Genomic DNA, 11,413 nt, shown 5'->3' with positions numbered 1-11,413 from the left:
CATGTATTTTCTAAATTCTAAACTCTTCTTATCGTCTTGAGGATACATCACAAAAACACCAGAGGCCTTTAATCTATCGATCCCCCAATAGTCTTGTAAACAGCAATAAGATTCAATAAGTTTAAGTTAAGGAATCGTATCTTATCCTCATAAGATAACTGTCTCATTTAGCTAACATTTGTGATAATCCTTTATTCCAATTTAATGCTCGATAACTTTAGTATCCTAAAGCGTTATAAATAAAGATAAGCAGTAAAGATAAGCCTAATGTTATAACTTTAGGCTAAGCTGTACCTGCAATAATGAAACCTAAAAAGTGTTGAATCCGAATTACAGACTGTAATCCGAACAAAATACACTAAATTAAGTAAGTTAAACAATACTCCTATTATTAAATCTCCTGGTAGATCAGCGATAAATTTACGGGTTTACAACACCAAAATTCGACGTTCGAGCAATCGTGATAGACAGAGCGCATATAGCCCACTGAATAGCTATGCGTTAAAGCAGACAAATAAACTTCTTCTCAAGGAAAAGATTATATTCGATTACAACAAGTATTTGTGTGACATGAATTAATGTAAATTGTATTGTTTTCTAATAGCAGCCGGAAGCCTTGTCCCTAAAGCGCCATCTGCTGATAGCTCGAGATCTGGGTCACCTCACGGATCATTTATACCTCAGCCACGAGGTGGCGTCGTAACACGGGATAGAAATAGTACTGACCGAAGTCAGTCCAGGTCAGATTTTGGTTTCTGAGCTTATACGATTTTTGAATTGTTTTAGAATATGCAGTGTTTACTGTTATATGCATTTCAACCTATTTTTAGACAAAAATCAAAACTGTAGTTTTTGTTGCAATGGTCAATAATGATAATAATAAAACAGCCATGAAAATCTACATTTAAATGGAACACTGAAAACATATACTGCAAAGTCACTTACAATATAAACTCTACTTCTAGAGTCATTGAAATGGTTTATATTAACGTTTAAGCAAATTATCTTATCAGTCTCAAAGTTTTAACATGTTCGATCATGACATAATTAACTTCAGGAACATCCAATGTATTTTATGTGGTATACTTATTTAATAATTAATTTTCTATGAACCAATTTGATGTTTGATTTCTGAGTTGATTGACGTAAGTACGAAAACTACCCTTGTCTTCAGTTTCACTGCACATTAATCTTACGCTTATGCATTAATTAGAAACGTAATCACATCAGGGAATTTCATTTCAATATAAAATATCTTATTGAAAACTGCACACGTGTGGAGAATAAGAAACAAGCACAATTCTTATAATATTTTTTTTTCACAGATTACACGTCTTTTTGTTATTTCTAAATCTTGCATGAATAACTTCTCTTAATCACAAAATCAATAGTTACCACTTGTGCACTCGTAAACATCGTTTCCAGATTATAAAGTCATAATGTTAAACTTATTTTTTTATGTTCAATGAATTAATATTTTTTATTTATGTATAAAATATTTCAACTTCGGCCTTTTCTCAATACCTGTCATTAACAGTATGAATATTAAATATAGCATATATCCCAATCTGATTTGAAAACAAATTTTATGCCAGCTTCGTACGTACCTTAGAATGAAAAGTGAATGTTATTAATTAAAAAAAAAACCTTCTAATGTTGTCTATGTACTATTTTTCAGGCCTTCATCAACCTCGTCAACATCATCAATACCACATTTCCCCGTTAAATCCAGTTCGGGTGTTACTCTTCGTAATTCACCAGGTGTCGCAATTTCTCTTGGGAGCAAAAATTCGCCCTACAATAATAACTCTATGTTAGATAAATTTAAAATTTTCAATTCGAAGGAAAAGTCTGGGGATAAAGTTAAAGGTAAGTAATTTTGTTTTTGGTTCATTAATTTGGTTCATTTTGCCTTTTGTTTAATAGTAATCGGTTCACCGATACAACTACAGTTAACATTGAAACTGCCCCCCAGTGGCACAGCGGTATGTCTGCGGACTTACAACGCTAAAATCCGGGTTTCGATACCATGTGTAGCTTTGTGCTTAATTACAAATAAACGAACAAACATTGATACGTAATTATATTTCAAATGATTTAAATTTTAAACTTATGTTTATCATAGATATGTGTTTTCTGCACCGTTAATCAGCCCAAATAAATACAATTTGAAGTTTGGTTTGATTTTGAATTTCACACAAACTACACGAGGGCTATATGCACTAGCTGTCCCTAACTGAGCAATGATAGACTAGAGGGAAGACAGCTACTCAACATCACCCACCGCCAACTTTTGGGCTACTCTTTTACCAACGAATAGTGGGATTCACTGACACATATAACGCCCCCACGGCTGAAAGAGTGAGCATGTTCGGTGACTATTTGAGGGCGCCCGTAGAATATAAATTTCTTTATTACTATTTGGTATATAATAGCGTATAAATAAATAGGTAACCAAATAATATCAGTAAACCCAACGTAAATAAATAATTTTCAATGCACAAAAACATTGAAGAATAACAATTTTACCTTTCATGGAATTATGTGTATGGTTTTGTTTAAGTGTAATTTTTGACACTAAACGTAAATAATGATAATCAAAAGGAATATATCATTAATTCCTATGGTGAGAAAAACATCCGATTAGACCTTTAAAATGTTTTTTACATCTATTGTTATTGGTAAATTGAAAACTATTTTATTGACAAATTCGGTTACATAACGTTTCATCTTGTGACAAATAAAACTATGTGCACCACACAAGTACCAGTATAATAGGAAATTAAGTGATTTTTATATTATTGGGCTAATGCTAATATAATCCGAAATCCGCTAAAAGTTCGCTTAGTAAGCTGTATAATGCTAAGCTACATATTTCGAGAAACCATGCTTATTGACAAATAAATATTAAATTTTCTCAACTGTTTTTTTTATTGTTATTGTGATTATCTGATGATGTTGTGATAGCGCGGTGACAAAATATTAAATTAAACCTTAATTATTAATTTTTTTCTCCAGGTGGCGCATTCTCTAAGAGAACAAGCAGCAGTAGCGGCTTCAGTTCAGCGAGAAGTGAACGGAGTGATTCTTCCAATAGTATATGTAGCGAACCTAAATCTGGCTCAACTCCTGAAGGACCGGAGACATCCACAAGCCCCACTTCTCCGGGGATTAATAGCCCCAAAATTGTTGTAAAGAACTTTGCCAAGAAAACATTTGGGAGAAATTCGACTAGCAGTAGCAAAAGTAACAGTATAAAAACAACAAATTCTAGTAAGCTCCATGCTAGCTGTCTAAAATCATAGTCGGTAGACATATTTTAGTTTTGCTTCAAAGGTATTTTAGGCAATGTAGATACAGAAGAGTTTTGGCTTTAATAGATTGCTTGTACCTGTTTCTAGAGCGGGACAATGTTTGTGCTTCTATACTGAAGAAGTCACTGAAAAGTTGTCCCTCTCTAGAAACAGGCAGAAACAACAAAAAAAACTCTACTATCTTTTACTCTACTTGTAAATCGGCCCGGAAAAGGTCCCTCTCTAGAAACAGGCAGAAACAACAACAACAAAAAAAAACTCTACTATCTTTTACTCTTACTTGTAAATCGGCCCGGAAAAGTTGTCCCTCTCTAGAAACAGGCAGAAACAAAAACTCTACTATCTTTTACTCTTACTTGTAAATCGGCCCGGAAAAGTTGTCCCTCTCTAGAAACAGGCAGAAACAACAAAAACAAACAAAAAACTCTACTATCTTTTACTCTTACTTGTAAATTGGCCCGGCATGGCCAGGTGGTTAGGGTGCTCGACTCGCAATCTGAGGGTCGCGGGTTCGAATCCCCGTCACACCAAACATGCTCGCCCTTTCAGCCGTGGGGGCGTTATAAAGTGACGGTCAATCCCACTATTCGTTGGTAAAATAGTAGCCCAATAGTTGGCGGTGGGTGATGATGACTAGCTTCCTTCCCTCTAGTCTTACACTGGTAAATTAGAGACGGCTAGCGCAGATAGCCCTCGTGTAGCTTTGTGCGAAATTCAAAACAACCAAACAAGGATACTTGTAAATCAATGAACCAACAATTCAGTTGCAAGTCCTAGAAGTGTATAATGCTGAGTGCTTAAGTAAAAAATGACCCCTCTTCAAATAATTAACTATTCCGACATTACTATCATTTTTAATGTTTATTGTTTATTATTGAAATAGATTATGCATGCGATGTTGCCATATTTCAATCAATTTGCTAAATGCTCAGAAACAGTTTTTACCATTGCATTGGTTCGGAAATCATTCAACTAGTTGTTTAATATTTGTTTGTTTTCTTCTTTGTTTTAGGTTATATAACTTTTATAAAATAAAACCATTATTTTGAGGCAAGAATTAACTAACCCTATGAAATTTTACTTCTGATTCAATTCTCTTTCAACGCTTGTTACTTCCTAAAGGCCCCCAGTGGCACAGCGGCATGTCTGAGGACTTACAACGCTAGAAACTTGGTTTTGGTATCTGTGGTGGGCAGAGCATAGATAGCCCATTGTGTAACTCTGTGCTTAACTTCAAACAGACAAACAAATTTCATGAAGTATGCTCTTGTTGCTGAAATTAAAACTATTTTTTTTCAGAAAGAAACCACAGAGAGAAACTTGCAGCTCAGGTTTGAGGACCAAAAATATAGATTATTCAGTGAAAATTTTATAACGTTTAATCACTTCATTGATGCTACAATCCGGAAACAACTCAAAAATCAAAATTAGATTCGGCTTTGCGAACAATATGAACGATGTACACAAAAATCAGGAAAAGTCAACGTCAGACAAATAAGTACTATTTTTATATTTCCATGTAGTTACTAGCTTTAATGAAGCCCTAAATCAAGCCTTCTCATAGGCTTAGTTGTGAATGCGTTGTGTCACTTAAGTTTCTTTAAGTTGCCATACTTAAGCACATTTAAGCCGACATACAAGTTCCACTTACAGCTAACGTGCACTAATACTTGACTGAATTAAAGGCACCCCATGAATTAGTGTACTAAATAAAGAATAATTGAACAAAATACTATAAATAAGGTTAAAGTACTGTGCCCACGACCGCCGACAGCTAAGTATAAAGGTGTGAAAAATTCTTCCTAACTTTTAGCTGTTTTTATAGACCCGGATTCATTCACCACCCCCTGAACTATCCCAAAGCATAGCTAATCATTATAGTTTCTCACGATATTCCAAAGCATAGCTAATCATTATAGTTTCTCACGATATTCCAAGGCATGCACTATCTACAGTTAAAATCTGATATCAGAATAGAAATCCAATAACCCGAGCACTTTCGGAAAGTAGACATTCCTTCATCAGAGGTAAATGGCAAATGACCATTATAAGTACGTTGATCAGTTTATGTGGTTACTGAAGCGGACGTGAGACGTCACGCCTTTCTAAGATTATGCTTTAAGTTGTGAATTAACATTGTGTGTATGATGTGTAAGCGATTGGAAACAAAGAAAAAATGACTTGAAATAAGAACGGCTTGTAAGAAGTAATACCCATAACAACTGGGATATTTATCAACAAAGGCAAAAAGGTTTGTTTGTAATTAAGCCCAAAGCTACACAATGGGCTATCTGTGCTCTGCTCACCACAGGTATCAAAACCCGGTTCCTAGCGTTGTAAGTCCGCAGACATACAATTGTGCCGCTAGGGGCAGCAAAAAGGAACTGGAAGAGTGAGATATTGATTTTAAAAAAAGTTGAGGCAGTAAATCCAATTTTTATGAAGTTTAGGTGTGAGGAACATCGGTTAGGGTTGAGAGGGGTGAGAAAGCGGGCAGCTTCTGGTCAGTTCCGAGGGAATTATTGGATCACAGCACTCTACGTCGTTGGGAAATTATTAGAGGAAGCGGCCATCATTCTTGTTCAGCAGTAGGGAGACAAAAGAATCCCCCATGATTATGAAACGTTATAATCAAAACAAGGTCAGAAAGAAAGAGACTTGTTCAGAGTGGGTTTGAGAAAGATATATATATATATATATAGACAACAGGAGATGTAAGATAGAACAAATATACAGAGAGAGAGAGTTGAAGGAAGAAGTAATATGCAGCCAGTAAGAAATAAACCTAAATCTATGAGTTGTTGTTTATGGTAATAAACAGCAATTTGTTATGTTTATTTGTAGGAGTCAGTTTCTGATAGGAATAAATACATTCTAAATAACATTGATGGACATAACCAGAGACAGCGAAGTGTAAGAACAGCATTATTGTAACAACCTGGTGTCAAGCCAGTCTACAACACCAATAGTAATATATATAAACGAGAACATAAAAATCATAGATGCTAAATTAAAATTATAATAAAAGATAAAAAAGAGAGTTTTAATTAAATAATAATAATACTTGAAACGCTATTAATGCAATAACAAATAAATTCGTTTCAAAACAACATTTACAAAAATGTTTGAAAAATACTTTGAGTTAAAGGACAAAGATCATTAATAAGTGGGGTCAAGTTTCATATAACGTGGGATGACAGTGTTTAAAATACTGACCCCGTCTGCCTTTTATATTTCTCTGTCCGGCTATGATTTAAACCCGGTTTCAACAGTATTGAGAACAATGCCATTGATGCAGTGATCTCACTTACGGTACAACGACCACATAACTGCTCAACATGCTTTTAATAGTCATTCCCATTTATACCTAAGGAAAACGCTTAGGTTATTGGACCTCTATTATGATACTAATCAAAATAGCAGACAGGTTTATCCTTGGTCACGTTTAAATGTATATTTTGCTGACCAAGAAAAGGGTCAGGTCACGTTTCCTACAAAATATCTACCCCATATTTCCTTTAACAGTAGAAGCAAACTACATTAAAATCAAAACAACACCTATAGACTAGCGTGGCGATGCTAATAACAAAGTCATATTATTGTATTAATACAAGGTAAATTATAGCACAATTTTATCTAATTAAAACCCCAAATCGATACACATACATCCATTGTTTTATTGAGTTTTGTTAATAAACTAGAAAGGCTCTCAGAGAACGCAACCCCCGCCCTACAGTGTGATTGACTTTTGCAGTAACCAAGCTAAAATGTACACCAAATAATTCTTCACCACACAAATCATTCTAAGTGCCAAGATCGTCTTTATATCTCATGTTCTGAATGTTGACCGATTTTCAAAATTCCATATAAATTTAAATGTTGGAGGTATCCCACACTTTACAAAATTTAACATTCAAAAAGAGCTAAAATGGGATATAAGAAATCGTTATATATATATATATAACAACGTTTCGCCATTGTTAACGTGGCATCATCATCATCGAATTGTACTTTTTCCAAACATATGCTCAAACCCGTAGTTTTTAACTTACCAAACTTCACATTAAAAGTTTAGAACTAATCATAACAATGAAGGAAAAAATAATTACAATTTTAAAACATAAAGAAATCAAACTTGTGGTTTAATATAAAACTCGTTTTTGATTTTTTTTTACTAGTTATTGAAGAAGAAAGGTTTGAGCAAAAGATTTTTGAAAAGAAAGATTGTCATGCCTCCATCGAGATCGGTTTTACAAAAAATGTTCCCAGTCTTATTTTTCATGCAAGTTGATAATATTGCGTAGATTGTTTGTATTTAAGAGCTTTAAATAAGTATAATAGAATAATTTTACGTCTGTGCACGATTACACAATCAAGTATGTGAGAATTTTCTCTCAAGTCATAATTTATTTGTTTTGCGAAAACTTAAAATATTTTGTTGATTATCAAACTTCTTAAATATCTATATTTCAAATGGATGGATTCTCCCAGTCTCATCAAAATTGTGAATTAATGTAAAATTAGTTTTTTGTGAAACCCTTAATTTAATACAATTGTTTGTTTGGAATTAAGCACAAAGTTACACAATGGGCTATTTGCGCGCTGCTCACCACGGGTATCGAAACCCGGTTTCTAGCGTTGTAAGTCCGCAGGCATACCGCTGTGCCACTGGGGGACAATTTAATACGAACTTATTATTTGTCTTACCAACCTTACGACTTGCATTTCATCTAATCCACCAGAGGTTTGGTTGAAAATCATATACTATTTTTCAAATTTTCAAAAGTCATTTTATTTGAGCTTCTTTTAAAAATTAATTAAATATGATGTTTCGTTACTCTCCTAGTTGTTTAAAAATGATTAAATATGTTTCGTTACTATCCTAATTGTTTAAAAACTAATTAGATATGATGTTTTGTTACTCTCCTAGTTGTTTAAATATTAATCAAATATGATGTTTCGTTACTCTCCTAGTTGTTTAAAAATGATTAAATATGTTTCGTTACTATCCTAATTGTTTATAAACTAATTTAATATGATGTTTCGTTCCTCTCCTAGTTGTTTAAAGATTAATTAAATATGTTTTGTTACTATTCTAATTGTTTAAAAATTAATCAAATATGTTTTGTTACTATTCTAATTGTTTAAAAACTAATTAAATATGATGTTTCGTTATTCACCTAGTTGTTTAAAACTAATTACATGTGATGTTTCGTTGCTCTCCTGAATTATAAATACTTATATTCTTTATCAAACCCACAAGAACATTTTCATTCCAAATAAAATTTGTGTCATTAAATGCATCAGTAAACTATATATATATATATTATTATTACCTTTTTTTATAACTTACATGTGTTTTATCTTTGTGCTTTCTCAGGTAAAGATATTGAGTCCACTAAACCTAATTCCGTGAAACCAACATATTCGAAACTGCCCAGTTGTGCAGCTGTACTAAAAGAAAATTCTGAAAATAAAGAGAGCAGTTTTCAGAATGAAAAATATGAAAGAACCACGCACAAAGAAAAGTCGGATAGTAAAGACAGCTGTGCACAAAAGGTCAAATCTGATCTAAGTAAGCAGAAAGACAGAACGCAATACAAAGAAAACAATTTATCTTTAGATCGTAAACCTTGTTCACAGAAAGGGAAAACAGAACGCACTGGACTCGGTGCAGCTAAAGTCAGACCCGACAGAGCTGAGCCTGGTTTGGAAAAGAACCGGTCTGAACAAATACCAAGAGATAAACTTGAAGATAGTGAAGGTGGCGCAGAAAAAGGCAGCGCACAGTCTACTAATTGTCATTATCACAAGGGCAATCCTCAACATCGAGATCTCAACTTATTGAAAGACAGTCCGGAATGTAATGAAAAAAACAGTGGAGTTGTCGGTTTTGAAGCTTCAACTACTAACACCTCAGCCATAAAGTCCAGTAGTAAGACAGTAACTACAGCCACAACTAAGCCTCAACAAAGTAAATATTTTGAAGAAAACCAAATTGCTGAAGGTAAAGAAATTCCAAATCGCCAGTCAAAGATATCTAGCCTTGTTCCTAAGACTGAAAGAGCCTTAAAGACACTCAGTTCAGAAATTCCTTGTAACATTGCGAAGGAAAAGAGTTATAATATCGTGGGAACTTCTTATTCAGATTCTAGTGACTCCATGTTGGGCCAGATGGACAACAGTAGCAATCTTAAGCCCACAGCGGCTGTAAAGGGAACATCCAAACCTCGTAAGGAGGACTTTCAAAAGTATAAAAATACCGATACTTCATTAAACTGCAAAGAAGGGTGCAAGAAAAGCATGGAACGTCAAGATTCCCTAGATATGCGAGCCTCATCTGATACTACTTTAACATCTTTCTGTGACAAACAGAGGGACGAGCAGGTTACGAATCTGCAAAAAAAGGAGGTGGACGTAGGTACTTGCCAGGAAGCTGAATCTAGGTCCAGTACGAAGTTAGATCGTTCTGGATCTGACCGTTGTCTAGATGGATCACAAAATGGTGTGTCTGTCGCCAAAGTTTCCCCAATTATGAGTAATGACGTTACAGTTTGCAGTAAAAGTAAGTCCACAGAACGTGGTACAGGTTCTTGTGAGAGTGAAAACAAGAAGAATATAAATTCCTTTGAGACAGGAAGGAATACGGAAAGTCAGGAATACCAAGACTGTTCACCTCAAAGTCCTCGATCTCAAGAAACAACTCAAGCCAAGACAACATCAGATGTCCTTGATGCCGAAGGTGTAAGAGATTTGACTCACAAGAAAGGAAATCAACCAGGCGTCAAGAAAAATAAGAAGCATGATCCACGTGCTACAGCCCCATTTTCTAAAGATATGACGATAATAGAAGAATCCGATGATATCATGGTTAATATAAAGCCCATGCAACCCCTCACACGCGTCTCACCTTACGGCTACATTCGTGGTCTGGGTCCTTTGTCTTCCAGCCGTAATATGACGAACAGGTTACATATGCCCAACTTTAGATTGCCCTCAGATACCGGAAGTATTTCCGGTGGTAAGATCGGACTTTCACGTCACATTCTAACCACAGATGATTCATCAAAGATATATGGTGTCCCTGTAAAAAGGTCATTGGGTAGTAGTCATGCTTTTATGGACATGGACTATGTTTCGGACATGGACTGTATGGACATTGCTGCAGGTTACATGAGCGATGGAGATGTGCTTCGCCCCAATCCTGTTTACAGAGCGGAGGATATCTGCAGTGGCTACATGAGTGAAGGTGGCGGTTTTCTCTATTCACGGCGGGTATCATCAAAAGCGAGTGGAAAAGATATGTCTTCTAAACCAATTAACGTCCTCCAGGATGATAGGTAAGGGTAACTCTTTATTTTTATTTGTGTTAGCTACCAGCAATTACTGGTAGACGTCTGAAGTTTTGAAGAACACAGCAGAACTTGTCATCTTTCACCTTTTCCAAATACGTTAGAACTATTCCATCTTTTCACGAATAATTAACATCTTAGACTAGTCATTTATATCATTAATTATACTTTTGATGTGACGTATTGTTTTTTCTTGACTGAACATTAGTTTATGATAGATTTATAAAAAAAAAAACATTACTTTTTTTTCTTTTTTTTGGTTGAGCGCGTCATTTCGTAGAAAATATTAATCTGAAGCACTCGAATGTTTGAAATAAGGTAGCAGAACTTTACGGAAAGGGTTTAAGTAAAGAAGGTTGAGGTGACGACAGCCTAACTAGTAGGTGTTGTTGAAAACACATAGGTTTATTTCGAAGGTAGCAGAACTTTACGGAAAGGGTTTAAGTAAAGAAGGTTGAGGTGACGACAGCCTAACTAGTAGGTGTTGTTGAAAACACATAGGTTTATTTCGAAGGTAGCAGAACTTTACGGAAAGGGTTTAAGTAAAGAAAGTTGAGGTGACGACAGCCTAACTAGTAGGTGTTGTTGAAAACACATAGGTTTATTTCGAAGGTAGCAGAACTTTACGGAAAGGGTTTAAGTAAAGAAAGTTGAGGTGACGACAGCCTAACTAGTAGGTGTTGTTGAAAACACATAGGTTTATTTCGAAGGTAGCAGAACTTTACGGAAAGGGTTTAAGTAAAGAAA

The 11,413-nt window shown here is 34.8% G+C and overlaps 1 protein-coding gene across 1 annotated transcript in view; it reads left to right on the top strand.

Moving 5' to 3' along the window:
• Window positions 1-604: 604 nt before the first annotated feature.
• The window catches only part of LOC106467402 (neuron navigator 3-like), a gene marked incomplete at its 5' end in the record, with an annotated part of 120,729 nt that continues 109,920 nt past the window's right edge, over window positions 605-11,413 (top strand). The window contains 4 exons of the mRNA XM_022395579.1: window positions 605-740; window positions 1,679-1,869; window positions 3,019-3,273; window positions 8,695-10,654. Of these exons, the coding sequence (XP_022251287.1) occupies window positions 605-740; window positions 1,679-1,869; window positions 3,019-3,273; window positions 8,695-10,654 (2,542 nt within the window). The remainder of the gene's footprint in view (window positions 741-1,678; window positions 1,870-3,018; window positions 3,274-8,694; window positions 10,655-11,413) is intronic.

This window comes from Limulus polyphemus, unplaced genomic scaffold (genome assembly GCF_000517525.1).
Source record: "Limulus polyphemus unplaced genomic scaffold, Limulus_polyphemus-2.1.2 Scaffold2600, whole genome shotgun sequence".
Taxonomy (NCBI): domain Eukaryota; kingdom Metazoa; phylum Arthropoda; class Merostomata; order Xiphosura; family Limulidae; genus Limulus; species Limulus polyphemus.
The sequence above is the reverse complement of the archived record's forward strand: the minus strand, read 5'-3'. Positions and strand labels throughout refer to the sequence as shown.